At 31.4% G+C, this 27,890-nt stretch overlaps 5 protein-coding genes across 7 annotated transcripts; 3 read left to right on the plus strand and 2 right to left on the minus strand.

Annotated features, from left to right (window-relative positions):
- The first annotated feature begins 1,532 nt into the window (after nt 1-1,532).
- On the plus strand, nt 1,533-4,506 carry LOC128197834 (uncharacterized). Its single transcript, XM_052880658.1, has 5 exons — nt 1,533-1,616; nt 3,835-4,050; nt 4,149-4,190; nt 4,281-4,350; nt 4,469-4,506. The coding sequence occupies exons 1-5, from the start codon at nt 1,533-1,535 to the stop codon at nt 4,504-4,506; spliced, it is 450 nt and encodes a 149-aa protein (XP_052736618.1).
- Nucleotides 4,507-11,427: 6,921 nt separating this feature from the next.
- LOC108337139 (probable cinnamyl alcohol dehydrogenase 6) lies at nt 11,428-13,315 on the plus strand. Its single transcript, XM_017573597.2, has 6 exons — nt 11,428-11,617; nt 11,697-11,810; nt 11,894-12,121; nt 12,228-12,516; nt 12,599-12,752; nt 12,907-13,315. Exons 1-6 carry the CDS (start codon nt 11,523-11,525, stop codon nt 13,104-13,106), a joined length of 1,080 nt encoding a protein of 359 aa, XP_017429086.1. The 5' UTR covers nt 11,428-11,522; the 3' UTR covers nt 13,107-13,315.
- Nucleotides 13,316-19,321: 6,006 nt separating this feature from the next.
- Nucleotides 19,322-20,875, plus strand: LOC108337850 (UPF0496 protein At1g20180). The gene is made up of 2 exons (XM_017574450.2): nt 19,322-19,433; nt 19,590-20,875. Exons 1-2 carry the CDS (start codon nt 19,391-19,393, stop codon nt 20,675-20,677), a joined length of 1,131 nt encoding a protein of 376 aa, XP_017429939.1. The 5' UTR covers nt 19,322-19,390; the 3' UTR covers nt 20,678-20,875.
- A 777-nt stretch (nt 20,876-21,652) lies between these two features.
- LOC108337684 (peroxidase 64) lies at nt 21,653-23,478 on the minus strand. Its single transcript, XM_017574259.2, has 4 exons — nt 23,225-23,478; nt 22,839-23,027; nt 22,489-22,651; nt 21,653-22,324 (listed from the first exon to the last, which is right to left on the minus strand). The coding sequence occupies exons 1-4, from the start codon at nt 23,426-23,428 to the stop codon at nt 21,924-21,926; spliced, it is 957 nt and encodes a 318-aa protein (XP_017429748.1). The 5' UTR covers nt 23,429-23,478; the 3' UTR covers nt 21,653-21,923.
- A 1,298-nt stretch (nt 23,479-24,776) lies between these two features.
- LOC108338070 (expansin-A11) lies at nt 24,777-27,618 on the minus strand. Of its 3 annotated transcripts, none has more exons than XM_017574751.2 (4): nt 27,243-27,618; nt 26,221-26,470; nt 25,795-26,116; nt 24,777-25,376 (listed from the first exon to the last, which is right to left on the minus strand). In XM_017574751.2, exons 2-4 carry the CDS (start codon nt 26,453-26,455, stop codon nt 25,070-25,072), a joined length of 864 nt encoding a protein of 287 aa, XP_017430240.1. In that variant the 5' UTR covers nt 26,456-26,470; nt 27,243-27,618; the 3' UTR covers nt 24,777-25,069. The 3 variants fall into 3 exon arrangements, with proteins under 3 accessions (XP_017430240.1, XP_017430239.1, XP_017430234.1); XM_017574750.2 differs by having other exon boundaries at nt 26,221-26,525; XM_017574745.2 differs by having other exon boundaries at nt 26,221-27,618.
- Nucleotides 27,619-27,890: the final 272 nt, after the last annotated feature.

Here is a 27,890-nt window from a genome sequence, read left to right on the forward strand (position 1 = left end):
GGTGAAGAATAATAATAAATGTTTGTAAATATATAATTGTATTAGGCTTAACTTTTGAATTAAGGAGATTGTTTTAGTAGAAATATATGTTTTAGATTTCTGTAAGTAAATTATATTACGATGCAATATTATTTTTAAAATGTTAAATTAATTGAGAATTAAAAACATCGAAAATAATATATTAAAAGTCAAAAATTAAGGAAAAAATATTTAAAACACGTTGAAAAAGTTATATATAAAATCCGGTGTTAAAATTTTGTTATAAATATTGCATTTTTTTTCTCTAATGAAAGAAATCAAAAGGAAAGGTAAAAATAAAAAAAATAAAGAAATTGTTGTGTCACTATAAAAATAATTAATTTTAAGAGAGATTATTTTCTGGCGGTTTTAGAAAGCCCGAATAATTCCCGACAGTTTATGTGTAAAACTGTAGATATCTTTTTTTTATTATTTTTTACATTTTCCGGCGGTTATTAATAAAAACCGCCCCTAAAATATTTTTTTTTAATTTTATAATACTTACTACCCATATCCCCTACCCCACCTTCGTTCATTCCATCTATTCTAATTTCACATACTTTCGAATTCTAAAACCTTTTTCTCGTCTTCATCAAAATTTCCCCCTACCCTACCCCGCACTACAATCTTCTCCTGCTTGGCTTCTTCTTTGACTTGGCTTCGTGTTCGTCTTCTCCTGCGAGGTGGAGCGTCGAGGTGGAGGCGTCGAGGTGGAGGCATCGAGGTGGAGGCGTCGAGGCATTTGTGGGTTGAGCGAGTTTGAGGTGCTCTGGCGCGCTCCTGCACTGACCGTCAAGGTAAGACTGTGTTTGATCTTGGTTTTCCGATTTTGGCTCTCTCGTTCTTTGTCCAATCTATTGACGTTCGATGTTTTTGTTGTAACTCAAAACATTTTGTCTCTGGTTTGGTCTAACACTTTAATAACAATTTTTGAAACATTGAACTCCACAATCTAACAAGGCTCGCATCTGTAGAAGTGATTTGCAATGTGGTCTATAACCATATAACGGTATCTAGGTTCTTTTAAATTTCAAAGCATCTGTTGATTTTGTAACATCACTGTGGCTAGAATTCGAGGACTTCTCTCTTTCTTTCAACTCTCTTTGTGATTTATCTTCCACTGGTTTTTCATCTTTCATTTCTAGTGAATTAGTGACCTTATCTTTGTGGTTTTTCATTTCTGAGATGGCTAAGACAGGTAGACTAGGATGAACTTGCTTTGATACCAACTTAATGTTAAACAAAGGGAAAAATATGTTTTTCAGGGGATAATTCACACCCTTCCTCTACGCATGTATACGTAGAATTTTAGGGAGCTATGATCCATAAATGACAACTGCCTTTGAACGAGAAAACCACTAAAGCATACAACTCACACAACTAGCAATAATTAACATACAATTAGCATTTTCTTATTCTAACAGGAGTGTTTTTATGTACTGAACTTCTCCCCTCTGTGATGTATATTCTCTGTTCTTCTAAATTTTAAGAATCTAATATTCATTTATCCTAAAATGAAAATGATTGATTTCATTAAAACACCAGCAGAGACAACTGAATACAAAAGTAGTGATATACAACTACCAACACCATTACAGGCAACAAAAATCACAGTGACGAAGTTATAGGAGAAGGATGAAGAAATAAAAATCGTGTGAGAATGAGATCAAACCAGAGGAGTTTGATCTAAAAGGGAGTTGCTCAACGGGAATGACATCAGAGTGGGAAAAATCGTGTGAGAATGAGATTCTAGGACTCACAGAAGATGAAGAAACTCCATAGTTTTCTGAGCAAAGATCAACTGCCATTTGGTTGAAAAGTTTGGAAGTTGGAAGAAGGGTCAAAGGATAAAAGAAAAAGAAAAGGGTTTGATTAGAGAAACACGAGAGTACAACAGAGGATTTAAATGGTTGGAAAAGTTAGCAGAGCAGTGAATTTGATTGATTCAAACCTAACAAGGAATGCAATAAAAGAAGCATCTAAGACTGAAATGAAAAAGAATGCCATAAAGAGGGGTTTGAATTATTAATAAAGGTAGTAGGATGTTGAGTTTGCAACTTTACTGAGTGGTCCAAAGTGGACAAAACGGGATCAGAGGGATGGCTAAAAGGGGATATCCCTTCTGGTTTTTGTTTGAAGTGTAGCAAAGACTTAAACTTTTTGGTGAGGCTGATGAATGGCCGTGTAGAGAGTGTTGTGTTGTGTTGTGAGCTAAAAGCCGGCTTCAGTTCAAACTTGATAGTGGTTAACCACTTTTAAATGTGTAATTATGCAGAAGAAATGATAAAATTATGCAGAATAACATAGCTATTGTCGCACCTACAAACAAACAAAACCAGAAAGATGCCAACGCATGAGTTTGTACTCCATTTGATACTCAATCATAGACACACCAATTTTATTGTGCAGGCAATTATGCATTTGATTCAATACACAACTTTAGGGTCTCCTCACTGTTATCTAAAACCAAATCCATAAATTGTAAATTACATTTAGGTTGTTTACATATAATGTCAAAAGGACTGTCCTTGTCATCTGTTAAATCCATCCTATTTTTAATGCACACTTACATCATCATTAATCTATTATATTAACCTATTTTCTTTTTTTCTATTTTTGAATTAATTTACTCTATGAATTATTGTAAATTGGTGTAAGTTCCAATCTTTTTAGTATTTCCTATAATTGTTGTATTTCGGCATATTGTTTCATAAGGTGACTCTGTGATGAACACACCTCTTGCAAGAAATCAGCGGTTCCTTTTCTTTCGAGTATTTCACTTTAATTAATTTGTTTGCTATGTCAAATTGGTGCTATTTCAGTCGTTGTTCATTTTAGTGCTTACTATTTTAGTACTTCTAATCTATTTGCTTTTTATGCTTGCTGTGTGGTGTACTTTGATGGCTGGATTTCGTTCCTGTACTTTGGTGTACTTAGGGATTTTCTAGAAAATTTTTCTTGAAATTGTACTTGCTAAGAGTCATTTTTGCATCATTGCTCTTGTATTCTGAATTGAGATGGATCAACTTGGGATTTAAGTGTGTAGGCTTTGCTTGTATGTTCTACAATAGTAGAGGTCTTAAACACATCAATTTTAGCTTTGATCAAAAACACATAATTAATCAATCATCCTTGGCCGAGACTCCTAAATTCAAATCTGCATGCTCCAGCAAAATCAAATTAAAAACCAAATTTGTTTGCTTGCATTGGCTGGTCCGGCCTAGCCTTTTTGCTCACTGTTTTGCGTGTTTGATAACTTCATTTTGAGCCTTTCTTCTCACCAATTTACAGAACATATAGGTTTGAAGCTTGCCAAATTATTTCCACTCATTTTGAGGTCTTTCTCTTCATGTATGCATAGAGTTTTTGGTGTGCATTGCCTCTTGTTTGTGTCAATTTTTGCTACAGTATTTTTTGCACATGTAACTTTGTTTTGACTCTTATTTCCTTTGTGTTTCGTCTCTTTTTAGTCTCTAGCTTGATGCTAATTTTTTTGTGCCAATTTTATTGCTTTCTTAGGTTCCTTTTACATCACTCTCCTGTATGATAAAATCAAAGCCATTCATAGTAAGAAACCATTATAGTTTAGATAGTTAAGCATTAGATGTAATATTTCTTTGGATTGTCATAATCTCTTTAGTGACAATTCATGGTGTATCTCTTTAGTGATATAAATATTGGTTGGCAATTCTTGCTACTGTTTTTGCAGACATCTTAAGTTTAATTATAAAGTATATTGATGCCAACTCAATAGTTTGTCTCTTTATACAAATGCAATGTTTTTAATGTTGGCATCATTGATTACGTTGTATGTAGGAAAAAATTCAAACATATGAATCTACAACATTGTCTCAATCAAAAGAAATATCAAGTTTAGATTCATTGGCTCATGTTTTAGGAAGCCAAGAGCATTGTGGACGTGTTCGCGGTCTAGGTTTGGGTCCTTGCCCATCTAAAGTCTTTGGAGTCCATGCTCGTTCTCATATTAGATCATCTTCATCTACTCCTTCTAATGTTGAATTACAATCTCAGGTTAATGAATATTTAAATATTTATTTGGTTTGTTCCTTTTAAAATTAACATGTTAGGTATCATATTTCTCATTTTTTAAATAAATTTTTCTGTTATAGGTATCTTCATTGACTTCTTCTAATGTTAAATTAGAATCTCAGGTTAATGAATATTTACTTGGTTTGTTCCTTTTAAGATTAACATGTTAGGTATCATATTTCTAACTTTTTAAATAAATTTTTCTGTTATAGGTATCTTCATTGACATCACAAGTCAATGAAATGAAGGCAATCATGACACTTTTGTTGCAAAATCATCAAGGTTCATTGCCTTCACAATTTGCAGTATTTCAAAGATCATCGGTAATAATTGTTAAATTTATTTGTATGATTTTTTTATTAAATATATATTATCGACTAACTATTATGTTATATTGTAGGTATCTCATCAAGGGAGTGGGCCAAACAATGGATGTAATGAAGAAAAAAATTTGATATTGTTATTGAATATTTTCATGAGTCATACTTTTAGTATTGAACATTTGTATTGAACATTTATATTGAACATATGTAATGAACCTCTTTCTTTTTAGTTTTTATGTATGAACAATTAGTTGTATGAATGATATTAGGTTGAACAATGTAGTTTATTTTATAGAATATTATTAAATTTTAGTTCATATTAATTTATTGTTTGTTTTGTCAATAAAACCATTTTTATTATAATCTAATTTTATTACAATAAAAAAAATAACTATACAAATTCCCGGCGGTTTTAAAACCTCGGTAAACTAAACCATCAAAAATAGAGGCGGTTTTGAGATAACCTCAGCTAGTTCCGGCGGTTTTTGAGTAGCCGTCCTGGCAGTTTTCATAAAACCCCAACTAATTTTGGCGGTTTCTACAAAACCTCTGGAAATTCCGACGGTTTTTGGAAACCCCGTTAATACTGGCGCTTTTTTCCATAACTGCCGGTACTTGCTTGGCGATGAACGTTTTCTCACCAATTTTTTCGATTGTGGAAAATGTGATTTGCGGGGATTAAAACCGCGGATAATATTAAAAAAAAAAACAGTAAAATTACATATTTTTGTAGTGTGTGTGGATACTTTATTGATAGGTTGTTGGATTCAAAGTCCATTTCACAAATATTCCACGTGTATGACATAAGCAAACACAGAAAAAACTTAAAAGTTGTGCTTTTTGCCATTCAAGGAAGATTCCTTTTTAAAATAATAGGAATGGATTGAATTTGGAAAATTTATAAATAGTGTTTTAAAACATTATTTTACTTACTATTTTAAAACAAGATTTTGTTGTGAGAATAAAAGACATGGCTTGTTCGCATTTTTATTTTTATTTTTTATAAATAGAATTAAAATAATGTGTTCAGGATTAGTTTTCAAAATTAATTTATGGTGATGGTCTTTACCCACGAGTTCAGTTTCTCTAGTTGCGTAATAATGTTGTACATGTTGGATTATTTAAATGGTATCATTTCACTCTTTTATAATTTAATAAAATATATTTTATCTTTAATGTTATATTTAAATGACGATGTTTTGCTTTTTTTTACTTTTTATTGTTATAAGAAACCATGTAATTAATGAAATAGTGTATTTGTAACTGTTTATAGTCTTCAAAGTTTCTCAGGTGTTTTTCTTAAAATTGTTTTTTTTCCTTTATATTTTACACAGTTCTTTTGTTTTTCTTTTGCTTCGCAAATTCATTACCTTCTCGATCAAAAATAATATTTTATCAATCATGTGGTTTTGAAATAGCATAAGATGCACGGATTCAATAAAAAGACATCATCTTTTTATAAATAAGTACGTAGTAGGTAGCGAGATTTTTGGACTATATAAGAAAATATGCAAAGAACTATTTAAATTCAAAGAGATATAACTCATATGGTAAAAAGAGATATAACTCATATATGGTAAAGTTGGAAACTTGTTATAATATTTTCAATAAAAATGATAATGTTTCATTTTTTTTTCATGCCTACCAAGATGAGAATGGAAGTTTGATTTTGATAAACATAATAAATAAAAATAAGACATTCATGTAAAGTTATGATCGGGATTTAAAAAACAATCATGCTAACAAATAAAAATACAAATTTTAATAAACAAACCTCAGCAACGAAATTAATTGGACAAAATTATTTCTCATGAGATGCTCAATACTAAAGAAAAAAACTTGTGAAAAAATACCATCAAACAACTATTATTTCGTCACTGAAAATGAAATCTTAAGTTATAAGAGTGTTTCAACATGTTTTTTCGGAGTGAGAATGAGGATGAGAGCATGTTAATATAATATATGAAGAAATTTACGTCGGATCACTTATGACCTACATAAACAAGATAATTTATATTAAGTTAAATAATCCTAAATCCTAAACCCTTTTATGTTTGGGATAGTACAAAATTAAGTGAAATCATTATTTCATATATAAAGAGACGTAATTTGAATATCAATCTATTTTTTTAATAATTTGAACGGATTGTTCGAGAAAAAAAATACAATGAGTTACAACATGATTATGAGATGCGTTAAAAAATATCAAAAATGGTAGGATAAACTTCATCTTTCTTTCAAAAACTTTCACATATATACACTCAGTTCAACTTCTTCCAAAAAAGAGAGAATGAAATATAGTAATTGCAACAAACATAATTGAAAAAAAAGAAACAAATGCATGTTGTGATTATGTCATAACAATGATGGATGAAAGAAGAGAATGAAGAATTTCACATTATTTAGAAAACGAAGAGGGGACACTTACTTGTAGTTGTAGAAAAAATTAAACAATTGAAAATATTGTGTTGTCATTTATTGAGAATATTATTTTGTAAGGATATCAAGTTTTTCTCATAAAAATATATATTAAATTTAAAGAAATAGACAAGACATGAATGAAATGATACAATGAATCATAATGGAAAGCTAATTAATGTTAAGCTTATACTTAAAAACTCAAAATAATATAATGGTGTTCATCATCATCCAAATGTATTGGTTTTAAGAAGAAAAAGGTATAAAACAAAAGAAGAATAAATATTTGAAGAGTTCAGTTGATGAATTGAAAAATATGAAACATTCACAACTTCAATTAAGTTAACATTTATTGGATTAGTCAACTTCAGTCTCATTGAAGTTATATTTAGTACCTTATTTATCTCAATTATATCAAATAAGTTTCAAAAAATATATTTATGATATGTATATTTATTTTAAAATGTAATAATAAATTACAATGAAATATTTTATTGAAGTTACTACATACATCTTATTTTATTTTGTTTCAAAATGACTATAATATTACATCAAGTGAATAATTAGAATTTAATTAAATTATTTTTATATGTTGGATCATTCCAAAACTTCAATGAAACTTTATCACAAGTTGAGATAACTCGTAGTTTGTATGATATTACTAAAATGTTACAGTTTTTTAGTTATAAAATTTCACATGTTTAGATTATCAGCTTTGCAGCATCGTATAAACAAGAAAAAAAAAAGAAGTAATTCTATCAACAACTTTTGATTAGACCAACTATTACAATAGAAAGCTTTGAATACCATAAACAAAATAAACTATATATTACAGGAGCAAAAACGTTGTCGCTTAAATATAACATTAAAAGCAAAATATATTTTATTCAGTTATAAAAGAGCTAAACGACACCGTTTAAATAATCCACGACTGAACCTTCATTACCCTGATAAATAAGCTAAACTCCTTGTCCACCTTTTATTATGTTAGTTTTTACTATATGATTAAAAGACAATTGTAAATGAAAATGGAAGTAATATATATATATATATATATATATATATAAATTCATAAGAAAGGATAAATCTAAGAAGTTATAGATTCAACTTAATAAGATAACATTTCTAGAAATAATAGCCTAATATATGTATTATACAATCTTGGAATTTAGCCAAATCCTAGTTTAAATATTCAATGTTTTCAAGCCGATTTATTAGAAGTGGATTTTAAGCCTAACTCAATTTTACAGCTTGTAAGATGGGGTTTGTACCTCACTTATATATTATAATTTGACATTTTCTCTAGTCGACGTGAGACTTCCAACATAATTCAACCTTTCAATGTGTAAGCATTTGGTGTTTTATTCTTCACAAGTACCACATTTCACGTTTCATTGCTTTTTAATGATACAATCCAAAACTACTCAAATATTAACATTCTTTTATTGTAAGGAATATGTGAACTCTGTATTGTTGACGTATAATGAATATTTTATTTTTTATTTTCTTTAAACGAATTTTGAGGACACCAATCAAAATTAATTTTGTCTCCTTTAGCCATAAGGGTATTATCTAGTTTACAGTCTTGCATGACATATCTTTTTTATAACATTTTTTAAGCAATTCAAGAATACCTTGAGAATCTTGATGTATATGTATATGTCTAATACAAAAAGTGTAATATGAAAATCTTTTATCTTAAAATGTTAAATTTTAAAATATCTTGGTTTATGTAATAATTTTTTTTATCGTTGTTGACAAAAAAAATATTATCAATATACAAAATTAGAAATACACAGTTTTCACAAAACTTATGTGGTATACATTCATAAATTAAATTGATATGCTTGCTTAAGCCTATAAATGGTTTTTTCAAGTTTGTCAACCAAATCTTTTGAAACAAATTTTCCTTATTGCACCATATAAATTGTTATTGAAAAACCTCTTTAAGAGATTAATCTTAAGAAATAAATTTTATGCTTCACTCAATCTATAAAACCGATTTTTAAAACTCTTATATTTGTCAAGAATTAAATTTTAAATCTAATACAATTACACAAAATTAATTTATAAAATAATATTTGCATTAGTATATCTAATTTCCAACCTTTAATATCAAGAGAGCACGTAGGTGAATAGCCATATCCAAAACTAACCTTTATGGTATCAATTCAATTCATTCCCCCGCAAATATGTCACCCAACGAGTAACCAAATCTTGTGTCTCCCTCTCATCCTTCCGCATTGGCCACTCCTCCACACCTTCATTGTCAAAAACTACCAACTTCTCTCACATCTTTTTCAAAAACCTCCCTCATTTATGTTAAACGTGACGAAATAAACCTAACACACAAGATGCTTGATGAAATGTCTGGTAAAAACACTGTCCCCTGGCGTCACTTAATTCATCATGTTGTTTTCATTTGTCTGGTTGTTCTCCAATGTGTGGTTGTGGAATAGGGGTTTCACAATCTTTAAGATATCTAAGTGTGTGGTTGTACAAATGTGTTACAAAATTTTCAAGATATACAAGTGTGTGGTTGTGGAAACGAGTTAAAAAAAATTTAGGAGGTAAAGATTAGAACCTTGGCATTTGGATTTCCAAATTATTGAGTGTGGCCATTTTTGCTGACATAGGAACATTGTATGAGTTGTTTCAAGAGATGGAAGCCCATTATTTTCATATCTTTGTTTATAATTCAGTCTATTTGATTACCCTTTTTCGAAATTATATCACATATGAGTGTATTCACAATATTAAAAAATTAGTTTGATGCTAATTGATACATTTGTCTCATCTAGTACATAATTTTTTAATAACATTATTCATACACATGGTTTATTGTTAAAAATAATGATTAATGCATATATAAAATTATAATATGTACTTCTTTTAGTTTATTTTATTATATAAAGTTACAACGCCAAGATTTTGAATCTTTAACTAGATTTTTAAAAAGAGTAATAATGCTACATAATATAAGTAGATACGAGATAAATTTTAAGATATTAAATAAACAACTCAGTGTTTTTCTTTTAATATTCTAATAATCTATTTTAAAAAAAACATACTGATTAAAAATGGAAAAGAATTATTAATGATATTAACCATATATAAGTTAAATCTACACTACAAATTCATGCAGGTACAATGCAATATCTCGTAAGCTTAAAAAGTTAAAATTAAAGATTAGTTAAATGCAGAAAATTAAAGATTAGTTAAATGCAGAGAATTAATGAGACTAGGGAGTTTCCAAGTATCGAAGTTAGACAAAGAATTATATATTAATCTTTCTCGTTTATTATTAATAAATACTAACAGACATGCTTGTTTTTTTTATTTTGACAGTGTTTATGAATACTCTAATCTTCTATTTTGTTGCTCTAACTTTTGTCATTAGTTATATTATGTGTTCGACGTAACTATCACAACCAGCTACCGTAGATTTGTCGCCTTGCAAATTAGTGGTGAAAGGACCACTGACAAATTTGTCTTTTTCATAAAGCAAAATTAAAATCTTTATTTCATTTTTATTATTTTAATTTAAATTACAGGGCAGGAATTTTTTAACTGTTATATATATTTAATGAGAATGTTTCACAAAAGAAAAAGTTGATTTTTTACGAAAATATATATTAAAATTATTCTATTGGGTTCATAGACTGTGAGTCTTTTCTTCCTCCCCACTATCTACCAGTTTCTGGGTACTTTCTGTCAACAACCAGTTTACTAAGAACTGAGTCAAAGTCTTTTGTGATATATATATTGCAGCCAACGACCATGATCTTAAATTTAGTAAGAAAGCTTCCTAGTTTTTCCATGAAAGTGCTTTCTTTTACTTTTTTCTTCAAAATCAAAATAGATTTTTTTTTTCTTTCGTGTCTTTTCAGTACTTCATTTAGCTACCCACCATGCTTTTATAGAGGATAACATACTTTTAGAATAAACAATTTTTTTTTTTGAAAAACACCAACAACCCTTGTAAATATAAACTGTTTTTTTTTTAATTTATATACTTTAAACTTCAAAAATTAAAAGATTTTCTATATGTCAATTTGGATAATTGCATCAGCTACTAGAATCAGTTTAAAAAGGGTTGAGTAGTTTAGAGTTGAATCCATCTAAAATATCATCTCTTAAATAAAAATATATGTAAGTTTCCTACATGATAAAAGAGCGTTTTTTTTTCATTATTAAAATTAATTAAGTAAATTTTTATCGTCAAAATAGTAAAGCCATTTTCAAAAATTTAATGAGATTTTTTTCTTGTGCTATATTTTTAAGATAAAAGTATTTTAAAATTATTTTGAAATAAAATTTAGTGTTAAATTTTGTATTAAGCATTTAATAAAAGGGTCACTACTTTTTTTAAACTTATCATTATAAACATTTTATTGCAAAAAATATGTGCTAATAAATAAAATTAAAGGGTAGTTTGATGATAAATAAAAAATAATATCCAGTATTAATTAAGAGGATGGGTAGCATGCAACAGATAATAAAATAAAAGGGCCGAAGAAAATGATAGGGACACGACATGTGGTGAGATTTAATGTAAAAAGACTGTAACTTTTTAATTTTACCTTTTTGTGTCTATAAAATGTGTAAGGTTGGGTGGCATTGAGTTCATCACACTCTCTCGGCTATCACTACTGTGGAGTTCACTGCTTCCAAAGTCACAAACAGAGAAAGTGTAATCTTTTTCCCATCACGATGACTACAACAACACCGAATCACACAGTAACCGTATCTGGGTGGGCAGCACATGATACTTCCGGCAAGATTACCCCCTACACCTTCAAAAGAAGGTAATGCTAACGTTTAATTATCAGTGTTTTTCTTCATTCTCTTACATCATCGTTGATGAAGGAAGTTGATTTGACGCAGGGAGAACGGTGTTAACGATGTTACCATAAAGATCTTGTACTGTGGAATCTGCCACACGGACCTCCACTATGCTAAAGATGAATGGGGCATCACCAAGTACCCTGTGGTACCTGGGTAAGTAAAAAAAGTGAACTTGTGTTAATTGATCACTTAATTCAGTGACTGGTTAATTAACAGAGGTTGTTGATTGTTTGCAGGCACGAAATCATTGGGGTGATAACCAAGACAGGAAGCGATGTGCAGGGGTTCAAGGAAGGAGACAGAGTGGGTGTGGGGTGTATGGCAGCTTCGTGTTTGGATTGTGAACACTGCAAGACAGATCAGGAAAACTACTGTGATAAGATGGTGCTTATATACAACGGAATCTTCTGGGACGGAAGCATCACCTATGGTGGCTACTCCCAGCTCATTATTGCAGATTACAGGTTTTTTCATCACTTTATATGAAAAGGAAATTCATTTTTTCATGAATTAATATCAGTATGTCTATACATAAAACCTTGTTTTAATATATGAAATTCTGATGTGAAGGTATGTGGTACACATTCCGGAGAGCCTACCGATGGATGCGGCGGCTCCTCTACTGTGCGCCGGAATAACAGTGTTCACTCCTTTGAAAGATCACGATTTGGTGGCAACGCCGGGGAAAAAGATTGGGGTGGTGGGTTTGGGAGGGCTGGGACACTTGGCCGTTAAATTTGGGAAGGCATTTGGGCACCATGTTACCGTCATAAGCACTTCTCCTTCCAAAGAAGCTGAAGCGAAGCAACGTTTGGGTGCTGATGATTTCATAATCAGCTCCAACCCTAAACAATTACAGGTTTTTGCTTTTGTTTTTTCTCATCTGCTTCATTTTTAGGCCATGGGGAGTAAGGAAAATGACTTAGTTTTTGTGGTGACAGGATGCAAGGAGAAGCCTCGATTTCATACTGGACACTGTTTCTGGAGACCACCCTCTGTTACCCATCTTGGAATTGCTGAAAATAAACGGCACCTTATTTCTGGTGGGAGCTCCGGACAAGCCCCTCCAACTGCCGGCTTTCCCGTTGATTTTTGGTAAGTTTAAGATTATGGTCGGAAATCCCACTTTAATTAAAGATAAACTTTTTTATATATATCTCGCTGTATATGTACGTAGAAAGCTGCAAATACCGACTTTAGAGTGTGTTGTTCCTTGTATTTATTTACAAAAGTATTTTGGTTGTGACAGGAAAGAGAGCAGTAAAAGGTGGCATCATAGGAGGAATAAAAGAGACTCAGGAAATGCTGGATCTGTGTGCGAAGTACAACATAACGAGTGACATTGAGGTAATCACACCAGACAAAATCAACGAGGCTATTGATCGTCTTGCGAAGAATGATGTTCGGTACCGTTTCGTGATTGACATTGGTGCTGCCTCCAGCGTGTAGACTTGAATATGTATCTGCTGTTTTTTCCAGAATAAATGGCAGAAACTCGTCCCTGTTTTGATGGATTCCATATCTACAATTCCATCACTAAATCATTCGTTTATGTCGATGCCATTTGGTAGCCTTCATGCTGTATTTCCATTTCGTTTATGAATAAGATGTTGAGTTTTAGGTACACCTACAAATAACTACCATGCCCGTATTTAACATGTGTTCATTTCTTTTCTTTTTTATTTACTTTATCTTTTCGTCTCTTTGTTATTTAGTAATTCTATCACTTTATAATAATAATAACTATTATTATAAGATCCAAATAATATAATGAATTTCTATTTTAATAATATTATAATATATTACTTAAGAAATTAAATATAATATTATTGAAGAGGTATTTCTTTTCATAATTTTAATTTTATTGTGATAATATCAATTATGATCATTGTAATTATAATTGTGTTACTAAGAATAATATCATTATTATATTTAATTTATAGTTATTATTAATTTACCATAGTTGAAACATAATTAATTTTTAAATTAATATATTAGAATTTTTAAAGTTTTAACTTGCAGAGAATATTAATAAATAAATAAATAAAAAGACAGTGTAAAATAAATAAAAGAGTATGAAAAAAGAGAATTGTCAGCCTTAATCTAAACTATTTATTTCCTTTATGCAAATTCGAATAAAGAGAATTAAGTATGTTATTATGATATTATCATGTATATATACATATGTTTTTCAAAATATAATTCAATAATAAACGATAACATAAAAAAATAATCAAATTTAATGTATATGTAATAAATATAACATGTTGAACCTAGAGTTATGAGTGAGTTGCTTAACACACATGTTAAGGTTTTACTACAAATTCTTATAATAAGTTTGATGCAGATTAAGGAATCAGTGATGTTAGACTCTCATTGTTCTAACCTTTTGGGAATTTAATAGAAAGACAAATAGAAAAGTAAGTGGTAAGGAAAGACAAAGCAGAATTCATAACAAACAAATTGTTGAAAGTCTCACATTAATTAGAGATAAGGTCAATTTATAATATATAAGTGAGGTGCAAACTTCACCCTACAAGCCGGTTTTGTGGGGTTGAGTTAGGCTTAAAACCCACTACTAACATAGTATCAGAGTCGTGGTTAGAGCCTATCCTAGCGAGTTCTATGTGGGCATTCTATTCTTCTATTCCACCCGTTATCAGACCACCCAATTTCTACTATCACGCACGAGATATGAACGAAAAATAAATTAAATTCAACAAAAAAGATTGAAATTGTGCTCGATACAAAGCTTTAGTATGAATGTCTGCAAGTTGTGCTGAAGTAGGAATGGGCATGAACTTAATTACACTAGCTTGAACTTTATCTCTTATGAGATGACAATCAATTTCAATATGCTTTGTCCTCTCATGCATGGCTGGATTCTGTGCAATTTGTATAGCAGATTGATTGTCACAAAATAGAGGAACTGGTTGTGGTAGAGGCTGTTTCAAATCATGGAGCAAATACAGAAGCCATTGAATTTCACATGCTGTGGAAGCTAAGGCTCTATATTCTGCTTCGGTTGATGATCTAGATATAGTATCTTGCTTCTTGGATTTCCAGCTGATTAATGATGCACCATAGAACACATTAAAACCAATCACAGACCTTCTAGTGTCAGGGCAAGCAGCCCAATCAGAATTACCTTGGGAGAAACAATCTTTGAGATCCTTCTATGTCGCAGCGGCAGAGTCAATCCAAATAATACTTGTAGCAATCTCATGAGAAACAAAATGATTGATCCAAGATAAAACCAGATTATTGCAACGCTTCCATGCTGGAACCATCGGATCTGTATCAGTTGGACAAGGAATGGATCCATCAACAAAACCAAATTTATTCTTCATTTGTAGTGCCATAGACATCGAGCGAGCCCATCCATGATAATTGTGACCTTCAAGAATCGAGGAAACAAGCACCAGTGAAGGATTCTCATTAGGGTGAATGTAATAGTCGTGTGTTGTATCTTGCAACGATGTGAGAGTAACAGAGAGAGTAGTCATAGAAGGAGAAGAAAAAGGCAGGAAAGCCAAGAACGAAAGGTAGAAGATGAAGATCTGGACAAAAGCAAAATTGGTTGCGGAAGAACGTGATGAAGAATTAATTTTCTTCTGATACCATGTTATGAGAAAAGAAATGATGAAAATTGTATTTCTTATTCCATAATAAGAAGAGAGTACAATTTACATATATATACTTATTTGAAACAATATAAAAACGGAATACAAATATAAAAACAAAATATAAATATATGAACATAAATGCACATATATGAACGGGAAAAAATTAAATTCAGTACAAATGACCACCTTTTTTATCTTTAAGACAATTATGTTCTACATATAACTTTTCTACGGTTTGTTCCGATCAGAATTTCCAAAATAAACAAAGAGTATTTTACAGTTCAACATCTTAGCTACCATCTTTGACCTTTCATCCATTACCCTGTATAGCACCTTGTCTCGTAAAGAATAACTAATAAAATTTTGATTATGAAACTGAGTTTGACGAAGTTTCAACTTCATAATAATGTTCTTAATCCATGTAATTAGTAATAAACCATCTAGTGTTAATATTCAATACTAAGTTTTAATATACATTAATGACCGTTTGATGAAATAGTATGGATTTTAAGCCTAACTCAATTCTACAAAATCAGTTTGTAAAATAAGATTTGCACCAATTTATATATAAATTAAATTGGCCTCATCTAGTAGATGTAAAATTTACAAGAGAGTAGAAATGATCTTGTAAGAAGGGATGGATAATCTATAACTAACAATAAAGGAAGTAGAAGGAGGTTGAAGTCAAAGGTAAAATAATGGTAGAAATATATTATATATTAAATGTTACCATTATAAGAAGAAAGGCAACAATAGAAGAAAGTTGTCAAAAAGAAAAAAGAAGGCTATCAATCTTTGACAAATCATATTCTTCTCTTCAAGTGGCCAAATAATTCTACATTAAAATGGAAAGTGAAGATTAAGAGGATCAAGTCATACCTTAATTATAGGCTACAATCTTTTAACATAATGATAAACATTCGATTCAATAAGTAATATAAAAACTAAAATCATAAATTTATTTTTGTTAGCCTAATCATAATCTAATAATCATTAGTTGATTGATTTTTTTTATCATTGGATAAATATAATATAAATAATTAATTTCTTTTACTTTTCACCATTTTTGAAATAGTTTACACAAATCTAAATCTCCATATGTTTTGTAGAAATTAAGAAAAGAAGAACGTTGTAGTCTCCGACTTCTACTAGTAACTTTTGTCCACTCCACTTTCTTCAATTTATAATATTCAAAAAAGTGTTGTGAATATGTTTGTATTAGAAATATCATATACTAGTTAGATAACTCTGTTTTCATTATAATTATTAGTCCCAATATTGTGATGTGTAATATTTTCATATTTATGTGTAAGGTGAGATATTCTTTTTTTTTTAAATACCATGGTTTCAATTAAACTTTTTTTAATGTTATATTATTTACAATATTAGAGTTTGGCTGAGAATGAAATTTTAATATTTATTTTGACACATCATTATTAAAAGAACTCAATTCTAACATACTTTTTCAAATTTTCTAAAAATTAGAATTATGGAATTTCTTTTAAGTTATTATTCTGATAAACTTTATATAAAATATTAAATAATTAATATGTATTTTATCATTCATTTTCTTTTCTAATTTAAATTATTTCAAAAAAATATAATACATTTAAATAAATACAAACTCACATAATTAACTTAAATAATTAATTTAAATTATAACTTAAACTCTCAAATTTTATCATCAAATAATTTTATCATCATTAAACAATTAAATATATTATTAATTCAAATAAAAAATTTGTTACATAAAAAATAATATTTTTCGAAAATACTAGATTACTATAAAAAAAATATAATTGTTGCAGGATATTATATCAACAACACATCATAAACTCAATTCAATACATAATTTAATGTGTTACACAATTAATTCAATAAAGTTATTAAAATCATTACAATACTTATTAATAAATCTGTAACCATATATTTTTAAACAAATTTGATCATCAAATTTTGATTACGAACCATAAATAGTACTATTTAGATAAATATTATACGTAATCGTATTACTTTAGAACAAAATTTACATAACTTAAATGTAAAAAATACATTATATATACTTTAACCTATTTCGTTTTGGTTTTTTAATTAAAAAATAAAAAGTTTGGCATACTGAACGACCTATTCAACCTCACTAAAATATCTGGTTTTGTTTTCATTGAATGGCCCATATACGCAGCAAGCCTTCAAATATCCGCTCTATACATCCATCTTTGAATAACCTAAAACAAATAAAAACAAAACTTTTAGATCAACGTCGTTGTTTATTCAATTATTTGCATTTACGTGTGTTGTTACATCAGAGAATGAAAAATATCTTCTTCTTTCATAAATCCTAATTCTAAATTAAGGTTTCCTTGCCGTGAACTGCCAAGAAACTTAAATTAGAAAGGTTCCATGCATCATACACTCATATGTATAATTTAAATAATATATATGCAAATAGTTTATTTAAAAAATAAATGAAACCATATATATTTATTTCTAATTAAGAAGAACGTTGTTCTTTTACTATTTATGAAAGAGAAAATATTTATACTCGATTAAACAAATTCAAATGTTTCTTTTTCCATAATTAAGACTTTCTTGTATCAAATCGTCCTTGCAAAAATTGTGCCAGTTGCTAACAAGACGTGAGACACAAAGAAAAATGAAGAATGTCATTATTGTAGGGAGAATTCAATTAATAAATTTAATTTAGATAACAACCTTTAACAAACCCCTAAAATTTTCTTTAATTTTTTTTTAAATATGAATTTTTGAGTTTCCAAAGCACGGTCTGCAAAAATCCAATTAGCATACCACAAAAAAAAATATACATTATAGATCAAGTTTTTTTTAGAGATGTTGATTAAGTTTCTATGTTATTTGTAAGCTAATAAAGTTATTTTAATTTTTCCGAAAATAAATACATTTATGTATTATTGGTGATGTATTAAAATAATAAAATTAAGCCTAACCTAATCTTATGTAATTGGTATTATCTGAGGCTGAGGTTATTGAGATGAATCTTGAATTATTCATGGCTGGGCTTCATCATAGAAGAATCTTTTACCCTCCATCTAAACTGCTACGTAACATGTGCCATCATTACTGTGTCCACGTGGCAAACAGATATACATGGAAATCTAATCGTAAGACCCCACGTTAATATCTTGCTTTAGCGCCATCTGTGTTTCATATCTTACACACAAACGCGTTCCTCTCATTTTATCATTAATTAATTTATTATTTTCTCACACTTTCACATAGTATTATTCTAATGTAATCATACATTAAAAGTTAATTTTTTTTAAAACATTATTAATATTTATCATTCATAATTTTGAGAAATTCTTTTTTTACCATTCATTATCATTTTTTACAAAAAAAGGAAGAATAATTTCTCTTAAAACGTGTTTTATGAGTAATTATTAATGTGGGGCGAAAACTTAACAACCATAATTTTGGAAATTTATCCACAATCTCTCTCCAAGCCACGTAAAGCCTCCTTCAGTCTATAAACCCTAAGCAATAATTATTTGTTTCTCAACCACATCATCCTTCGCAAATTAATTAATGTTGGCAATACTTGACCAAGAGACGACATAGAAAGCTGTTGTTGCAAGTAAATACACAAATATCGACATAGAATGTAGCAAAAGTAGTGAGTTTTTTTTATAAAAAAAAACCACTGATTTCGGACATTTGATGATTATGGAGAAATGGTAATGATTGAATAAGAATTATATATTACATAGAGAAAAATGAAATGGTTTTTTGTAAAAATAAAATAAAGCATATAATGATATTAATTATAAAGTAATGGTTAAATGTGATTGTATAATAAAGGGTGATTATGGGAGGAAGAGTGTGTGGTGTTGACGTGGGAGAACACACCGTGTGAGGTACACTTACGTGTGACCAAAGCCATTAACCATTTGTGGTACTGCTAACTGCCAACTAGATTTCTTGTCTTCCTCAAGCCACCAATACATACCACCTTTTCTCTCTCTTCCTCTCTATATATACTGCTTTTCAATTCACTTACATTTCGAATGCACACAATATAACACTTAGATCTCTCCTTCTCTCTCTCTCTGCCTCCTATTATATACCTGCGACATGGCATGTACGAGGTGGCTTTGTTCTTTACCAAAAACAACAGGTATATATGAGTTTATATGTAATTTCTGATTCAGCTATTCTCTTCTTTATGTATATATATAATCACTTTATTTTATCAATCAGATGTTTGCTTTTGATTGGCTCCAATCATTTTATGACCAAGTTGCTTTGTTTTGTGTACAAATTCATTGAACAGGTAGATCACGGAAAGAATGTGAGGAAGATAGATTGTGTAAGAAGCGAAGCGTGAATGAAGAGTATTTGGAAGCATTCAGAACAAAGTCTTACATGGAAATATGCGACAAAGCACAAGGGGGTCTTGGAAAAACAACCACCAAAATGCTAACTTCCTCTTCATCTTCGCCTTCGTCTTCTTCTTCTTCTTCGGTTCCATTATGCATGCAGCTTACAGAGTACTTGCTTGAGCCACGGCAAGAGATGATAGCAAACATGACGCAGAGGTTGAATCTGCATCGTCTTCTTGTGGACTACTTCGAAGCCACCTTGGAAGCGTGTCGTTGTTGTGACACGATCCTTGAAGCAATCCATTCAGTAAGACTTGCTTATCGACGAATCACAAGAATTGTTAAGCTTAGAAAAATTGTCCTCGATGCCAATAACGACGACCAAATCCACAAAGATACCATCTACAGAGAGCTTTCTTCATTTGCTTCGCAAAACAACCCTTTCTCTGTTGTTAGCACCGTGCAGTTCCGTGACATTCACGACAAGTGCGTGGAACTTCTGGATGGACTGAAAGAGACGAGAAGGAAGATTAAAAGGAGGTTGACAGTGAAGAGGGTGTGCAAGAAGGCAGCTGGAATAGCTCTTGTTGCTTCACATTGTGTGGTTCTTGCTGGTTTGTTAGTGTTTGCTTTTCATAGTGTGGTTGGGGTGGTGGTGGCACCTAGTATTTTGGGTGGTTTGGTTGGTTTGTTGGTGAAGAAGGGTGGTGAAAGGGTAGGGTGCAGTTCTTCTGAGCGGCTGTGTGAGCAACTTGATGTGGCTGCAAGAGGGATTTATATTCTGATCAATGATTTGGACACAATGAGTAGGATGGTGAAGAGGTTACAGGACGAGGTGGAGCATAGGAAAGTGGTTGCTGAGGTTTGTGCGAGGAATGGGAAGTGGGAGATTCTGAAGCAGGTTATGAGAGAGTTTCGTGAGCGTGAGTCTAGCTTTCTGGAGCAGTTGGAAGAGCTTGAGGGACATATCTACTTGTGTTTTCTTACCACAAACAGATCCAGGAGGCTTGTACTGCAAACAATCACAGAGAAAAAGTAAAACATTGAAAAACAACACACTTTTCTCTTCTTGTCAGTTCCACCTTGTATATAGAAAAATGTTATACAGAGTTAGTAACTTAGTGTTATGTTCATGTATATGAAGCTTCTGTGGCTGTCACAGAGCAATGGAGGAATTAAGGTTTCTCAAGCAGGATATATATATATATATATTTGGCTCTTCCTTGATCTATTTATGGCAAGGTGCTTTTGATGAGAGCATATGATTATACTGGTTTTGGTTTGTTCAATTTTCCAGACCATAACATGTATTATAAATGTGTTTTTCGTATTCTTTATTTTGGTTAAGTTGTTAGTTCATTCCTTAGTACTATTGCAGATATTGATCGGTTACTTAAGTGCATATTGTGCAGATTATTCTTATATATATATATATATATATATATATATATATGTATGTATTATGTATGTATATTTTGTAACATTTTTGGGTGAAGTTTAAAAAAAAATACTTACATGAAAAAAATATTTCTTTTCATAAATTAAAATGAACTTGAATAATTTGAACTTCTACATAGTTTTAAAGTTGAACGTTAATGCTTGTTTTCCTTCTCAAAAATTCATAAGCGAAAAACTTGTCTAATCACACTCTTCATCATTAATGATTGACAATTTTTTACCGGTTTAATGATTGATATTCTAAATCTAATTGCTATAAGAATTATATAGAGAGAGAAAGAATTATTGAATTTAAATAAATAATTAGAAAATAAGCGACTTAATTGCTTCACTTCCAATTTGGGTGCAGAAATAAGCCAATTTTTAATTTTTTAAATACAAAAATAGATGAGTTCAAGAAAACTATTATAAATATAAATAAGTTGTGGTTTAAAAGATAAATTTTAATTAAAAAAATATACATTATACCTTAAACAAAAGTTTACCTTTTTATTTTAATTTTTTAAAAATTTCATTTTAAAAAAGAACTTCAATATTATTTTAGAAAATAAAAAATAAACTCATAATTTAAACTATTATCCTTGTAGTATCAGCAGATGACAAACAAAATTCATGGGATTCACCCACAGCATCGAAATAAAGACTGAAAATTCAATGGAATTTTGAATACTTGCTTCGGCCACTAGTCATGGATTACCATAAACATTTTTTCCTCAGTTTGACATTTATTTCATCTGCGAAAATGTTGCTAGAAAAATGGTGACAGTACACAAGTAAAAACACCATTGTGACAGCACAAACACATTTGATTCAATACAAACTACGAATCATCTAACGAATTTACAATCGAGCCTGATTTGTTTTTGTTCACCGCTGGTGATGCTGCTCATCTTGATCATGGACTTGACGAAGGCCCTTTCAAATTCCTCTTGAGAATAAGCAAACTTGGAAACCAAAGCTTTAGTGGTGGGATGAGTTAGCAGAGCTTCATCAGAAGAGAATATGCTCTCTCCTTGAAGGAGCAGCTTGTAATAAGCATTGTCAAACAAGGTTGAACTAGAATCCAACGAGCTTCCTGCAATTTTCACCTTGTTATGAGAGGGGCATACGCTTCTCAGCCTGCTTCCAAATGAAGCCTTCATGGAAGGGTCAATGTCTTGCTTTGAGCTGAATTTATGGATTCTGTTCTGAAAGGATGAACAGTGAGCGAATCCTAGTGTGTGACCTCCTGCACATCACATAACAGAACATCATCTCATACATGTATCGGAATTTAATCATCATGCAGTTCTCATATATCTTATATCTTATCAACTTTTTCGTTTCTATCAAATGTGTAACTTAGATTCACATTTTGTAAAGGATAATATGTTCCTCATTGTTTCAAAGTACCTGAGAGGGCTACAAGATCCTCCAAGGAAAGGCCTCTTTGAGAGAAGCTTTGCTGTAATTGGGAGATGTTGAATGTAGGAGCTGGCAATTGTCTGGTTTCAGTGGCCATTGATATCCTTCCATCCTTTCTTCCTTTCGGAACATCCCAAGTAGGGCCACCGGACTAACCCAACAAAGCCAATAAGTAAACGAAGTTATGATATCCATTGTAAGTTAGATTGACAAAAAAAAAGTAAAAAATACCTTAAACTTCAAGATACAAAGTTTTACATCATCATCCAATCATGAATTAATACATAAATACATAAAAATATGGTTAGTGTATATCAATGTTTGATTGAGACACTAACCAGAGAAACAGCATCCCTAGCAGCAAGAGCCAAAATATCAGCACAAGATACCACTCCGGGGCATACTTTTTCAAGTGCTTTCTTAGCATTATCAATGACATAAAATGCATGCAATGAAATGTTAGGAGGTCCATCCTTTTCTGCTATGGTCTTCCCCTTTGATTCCAGAAGAACAGAGGCATCACAACCCTTGAAAAAAGAGTAAACATCATCACTTTTAGACGTGTGTGTGTATAATGTCAGTGCATGCAAGATATGAAGAGAATTTTTTTGATGAACAGTAATTTCCCCTTTTGAAACTTATGCATTGAACCAACACGCAAAGGAAGGTTACTTGCTCCAGATGAATATTATTTGAGTTTTAGGAGAAGCAAAAGGTTGCATACCCTTATGAAGCAATCGTGAAAATGCATCCGAAGGAGAGCAGCTGGAACAGTTTTGTCATTCATGGTTGCTTTGTGAACAGAAGCAGCTACAATGGAGTCCACATGAGGGCACGCATTTTCATAGTAATTTACATTTAGGGCTCTCACAAGAGAAGCCAAGTGCATGGTAGTTATGAGCATCATCACTGTAGCAATACCTGCCATATTTCAAACCACTTATAATTCAAAAACTTTGTATATGACTTGTGAGGAACATAACGAGAATAACTGTGGTATTTATAGGAGGTGATGCTGACACGGGAACCTTGGAGTTATTAATGATATGTGGTTGTTAAGCATATTTGGTGATCTACGACCCTGTTAGTGGAGCAGTGTTTCCAACCACCTTCTTAAATAATCAAAGTTGCATTTGGTACTGTTGCTTTAAAAAGCCAACGTTATTACAAAGTAATCCCAAAATATTTTGACTTAAATTTTTGCTGGCTACCTCTTTCCCTTTGAGTTTTTTCTTCTTAGTTTCACACGTTCATCATAGTAACGTAATTTTCCATTAGTATGTCTAATAATTTGTCAAAAATTTGATTTAATGGCTATTTTGATACAAGTCAACAGTGAACATTCCATGGTAAAAGAGTGTATATTTCTACTGCATAAATTGTCCCTACATTACATAAGGGGTAAACTTACCATTTCGAGCTATGAGGTTATCATAACGAATCATTTTGAATTGTTATAGCAGAGACGTATCAGATGTACATATATTCTTGGAAGTAATTTCAATCTGTAAATTAAGTTTGAAAACTTATAGAAATTTGAATGAAGGTACAGTAATAGTGTAGAAAGAGAAGGGTTGGTTGATATTTTGGAGTGAAATATTGGTTGTGAAGGTGATGATGAGGTCTAAAAGAATAAAGTAAACATGTGTCACTGTCCAGATTGAGTTTGTGTGAGACATCAGTTGCGATGGTTCCAGCTAATGTCTTGTGTCTCACTTTTATTTACTCATGTCATGTCATGTGCATGTGCATGTGCTTTAATCAAACAAAAAGCACCTAGATTCTCTGCTAGCTGTTAAAGACTTCTGCTGAGTCCAATTGGCTGAGATTTACGCAGTTGAGGCTTTTAATAACATTTTCATCTCTGTAGAAACAAAACTTAAGAGGTTTTTCTTGCACTCTTGTTACTAGAAGTGGTCATTGAACCAAAATGGCATAATTAAATCAAACCAATTCAAACAAGAAACTTCAGGTTTGTTCGGATAATTTATTCAAACCTTTAAAATTCAATCATCGTTTTAGGCTTCATATTTTACCAATTCAAGCTACCCCATTGAATACTATTTTTATCAACATTTAAACTCATATCTACCCTGCTCACGTTTTATAATCAGGTTGCGTTGAAATTAAAAACTTAATCTGAGAATACTTCAATCCTAATCAACTAAAATTAATCTACTGAAAAAAAACAAAAACAAATATCAGAAGCCCTACTTGCAATATTTTTAGTGGTTTGAAAAAGGTTGATGAAATAAACACACAACAGTGACAATATAACATGGAAAATTTGAGGGAACTGATATTTTCCCAAACTCCACTTGAACTATAGTATTCATATTAGAACAATTTATTTATGGTATAAATTTAAACCTGAAAGATGCTTATTTGATTTCTACAAGCTTTAGCTTCCTATTGATACAATTTATTAAGGCATGTATATATTGTGCCTTCATTATGGGGTTGGAGTTGATGGGTTGAGTCCACCAAATAATCAAAACCAGATGAGAGGAGTGGCGGGCTGCTCCATTAAAATAAAAAGCACGCCTCAGCCGTTGAGTTTTTCCTGAGCTTAGAACTGAACTGGGCTGGAGAAAGTTTGGCCAAAACTCCAACTTGCTGGAACTATATTTTGGAAAACTCTGGTTTCTCCATCAGTGGTTGTGACCCTGAAGGACAAAGATTGACCATTCAAATATGCGTTGGATTGCCAATTAGAACCCCAGTTTCTTGACATAGCCATCCAATCAGTTTTCGATCCTTTAATGGACACAGATTGGATGGATCCAGCCCCACCCACATTGCTGACCAACACAAGCTCAAAGTAGTCCCTCCCATTCACACTGAACCTAACCCCTCCGTGCTTTTTGCATGGAACCCTGCACCAATCATATCAATGTCACAAAGTAATTCAAAAGACGTTTTTGACAAAAATTAATGTAGTTATTTTTGTTTTGCAGTGACCACAATGAAATTAGACCAAATTCTTCGAGCCCAGAAAATTGAATTGTAAGTCGAGAAGTTATATACTTTAATATGATCATGTTTTTTTAATAGCGTATCAGACGTCTCCACTGTGAAGATAGAGAGATTAAATATTTATGAATAATCAAATAATAACAAATGGCCTAATAAGCTAGATAAACTATGATGTTATGTTAAAAATTTATTATGTTTGATTAATACAACTTTAAAAATCTGATTTTGAAGATAAGGATTACTTTTCACCACTTGGGTGTCCATAATAAGTTATATTAATGTTCTTGTATAACACCAAGGTATGGAACAGATTCTAACCTTTGGAATAAGACGGGCACAATTCCTCCTCTGTAAATACCAATCTTTTCCCATGCAGGTTGGGCCATGTCAAAATGCTTGAGGGGTGGGTTGCACCAGCCTCCATTATTGTTAGGAAGAGCAAAATTGGGAGGGCAAAAATTTGTGGCGGTTATGGTGACAGATCTTCCTTTGATGCACCATCTGGAATCTGCTTTGTAATCACATATGATTTTGTAGCACTGGCCACAGGAAGCTCCGTCATTGAATAAGGCAGTGCTTAAAGCTGCAGTTCTAGTTCCATAACCAGTTGCATACAGATTCCCATATCCACAAGCTCCCCCTGCAGTTATACACAATTTATGTGTGAAATTTTGAATGTTATAGTTTGAAGAGTAGGGTACAAAACAGAATCTAATATTAAAATGTTTGGTTACAGTTGCTTACCCATAGTGCCTGAAGCATCACTACCCCCATAAAAAGTGGCATGGGCATTGGTCCATCCAGAAGGTGAGAAGGCAAAGGTAGTGATTGTGAAGCTGCATAATCCAATGAGGCTACCCAAAAGAAACATAACTCGGCCCATTTTTTTTTTTCTAGCTTGTTGAATGCCCAAGATCCCAAGTGAGATGATGAGGTTGAAGGATATGAGAGTAGAAATTGTATTTGCAATTATTGCCATTTCCAAGTACAAAAACTGTGTTTAAATAAGGGTATAGAATAGCTTACGCAACTATGCCACATGTGAGGTTCTGCAAGATAAGAGAACTCAAGAAACAATTTTTATAATTTATCAGATTAAATCTATGTGTGCAAGTCTGAACACCATTCAATCATTCCCACGTTCTCTTTCAGTATTCCTCTTATACATCCCTTCTAACCTACTCACACGCACATGTCCACATAAGAGCCGTGAATGTTTCAAAACCCTAATTATTTAACTTTAGCTCCTCACAGATCCCAATGTCTACTTCTTTCGTCTCACATGGATCTCATGGTTTGTAACTCAATTTGTGGATAAAAAGACAGAATGGTTTTATCAAATGGAACAAACGGTGCAGATCATAATTTACAGGCTCACATGGAAATGATGACAGTGTCGTCTTTTGTGAGCTACGTCCACATGTCCCATTTTGCCTATACAGATTGTCAGTAGTCTGTTATACAGTTGTACATTGGACACTGAATTTTTCTCATTTTTTAAGTGGAGTGTTCATAATTATAAGTTTGATCACACGGGCCATGCTACGCCATAATAGCACCGTCAAGCAATCTGAAATTGCCGAATGCCTAGAAACCCAGCCAAAGGAAAGTTTTTTACATTATTATATTTCTTCCCTTGTCACCAATACAATTATCTTTTGATAAGCTCCAAGAAAAATAAATAAATCAAGTGATATGGGCTTTTTCAATTCTACATCAGACTCAAACAACAAAAGAAGGCAGGGTGTAATTTATCTCAGAATCACCTCAGTTATCACGGATGGTCTTTGCTACAATACAATGCTCTCAGCATCAGCAACAGGATTAGCAGAGTTCAACCTCAACTTTTTAGCTACATCAGCTAGCGAATATGATATGCTGATGTTGTGTAAACCAGTCCTGATGACATTATGGCAGCCGAACAATCAAATTATGAGTTCCATCTCCATTGAAAGTTGTACCAAACTTCTCTGCAACATTCTTAAACAGCCTGAAAATTCATTAACTGATGAAAAGTGAAATGCATACTGCAAGAAGCCAAAATGATATAAGCTTAAGCATATGAAATGTTGCAATGAATGTATTACTGTAAAACAAATATAAATTCCACATTGGGATGTTATCACAGACATCCGTCTTCATTCAAAAGTTCATTGCATTTTTTCATGATAGGCTGTTAATTGTTGATTACAGCTTATTCAAAAGGATAATGTTTCTGTGGTTCTAGGTCAACAAAGTTGAAATCTAAGATTTAGTTTTTGTCTAATTGGGCCCCTCCCATCAACAAAGATGACCCATCCAAGCTGCCAAAAAGTTTCCTCATGTCAGCTGTAAATTTTCTTTATTGTCCATGATACTTTCAGCAGACATAGACTATTCCTTCTTTTCAATAAAATCAAATTAAAAGTAGTATA

This window comes from Vigna angularis, chromosome 7, assembly GCF_016808095.1.
Source record: "Vigna angularis cultivar LongXiaoDou No.4 chromosome 7, ASM1680809v1, whole genome shotgun sequence".
In the NCBI taxonomy this organism is placed as follows: domain Eukaryota; kingdom Viridiplantae; phylum Streptophyta; class Magnoliopsida; order Fabales; family Fabaceae; genus Vigna; species Vigna angularis.

Excerpts from the sequence above, each read along its gene's own strand:
- LOC108338070 (XM_017574751.2), bottom strand. The coding sequence starts at position 26,455 with ATGGCAATAATTGCAAATACAATTTCTACTCTCATATCCTTCAACCTC. Across the intron at positions 26,117-26,220 it reads TGATGCTTCAGGCACTATGG|GGGGAGCTTGTGGATATGGG; the intron begins GTAAGCAACTGT and ends GTATAACTGCAG. Across the intron at positions 25,377-25,794 it reads GTGCCCGTCTTATTCCAAAG|GGTTCCATGCAAAAAGCACG; the intron begins GTTAGAATCTGT and ends TGATTGGTGCAG.
- LOC108337139 (XM_017573597.2), top strand. The coding sequence starts at position 11,523 with ATGACTACAACAACACCGAATCACACAGTAACCGTATCTGGGTGGGCA. Across the intron at positions 12,122-12,227 it reads CTCATTATTGCAGATTACAG|GTATGTGGTACACATTCCGG; the intron begins GTTTTTTCATCA and ends TCTGATGTGAAG. Across the intron at positions 12,753-12,906 it reads GGCTTTCCCGTTGATTTTTG|GAAAGAGAGCAGTAAAAGGT; the intron begins GTAAGTTTAAGA and ends TGGTTGTGACAG.
- LOC128197834 (XM_052880658.1), top strand. The coding sequence starts at position 1,533 with ATGAAAATGATTGATTTCATTAAAACACCAGCAGAGACAACTGAATAC. Across the intron at positions 1,617-3,834 it reads AACTACCAACACCATTACAG|GAAAAAATTCAAACATATGA; the intron begins GCAACAAAAATC and ends CGTTGTATGTAG. Across the intron at positions 4,351-4,468 it reads TTTGTTGCAAAATCATCAAG|GTATCTCATCAAGGGAGTGG; the intron begins GTTCATTGCCTT and ends GTTATATTGTAG.
- LOC108337850 (XM_017574450.2), top strand. The coding sequence starts at position 19,391 with ATGGCATGTACGAGGTGGCTTTGTTCTTTACCAAAAACAACAG. Across the intron at positions 19,434-19,589 it reads TTCTTTACCAAAAACAACAG|GTAGATCACGGAAAGAATGT; the intron begins GTATATATGAGT and ends TTCATTGAACAG.
- LOC108337684 (XM_017574259.2), bottom strand. The coding sequence starts at position 23,428 with ATGGCAGGTATTGCTACAGTGATGATGCTCATAACTACCATGCACTTG. Across the intron at positions 23,028-23,224 it reads TTCACGATTGCTTCATAAGG|GGTTGTGATGCCTCTGTTCT; the intron begins GTATGCAACCTT and ends TCTTTTTTCAAG. Across the intron at positions 22,652-22,838 it reads CTAGGGATGCTGTTTCTCTG|TCCGGTGGCCCTACTTGGGA; the intron begins GTTAGTGTCTCA and ends TTGTTGGGTTAG.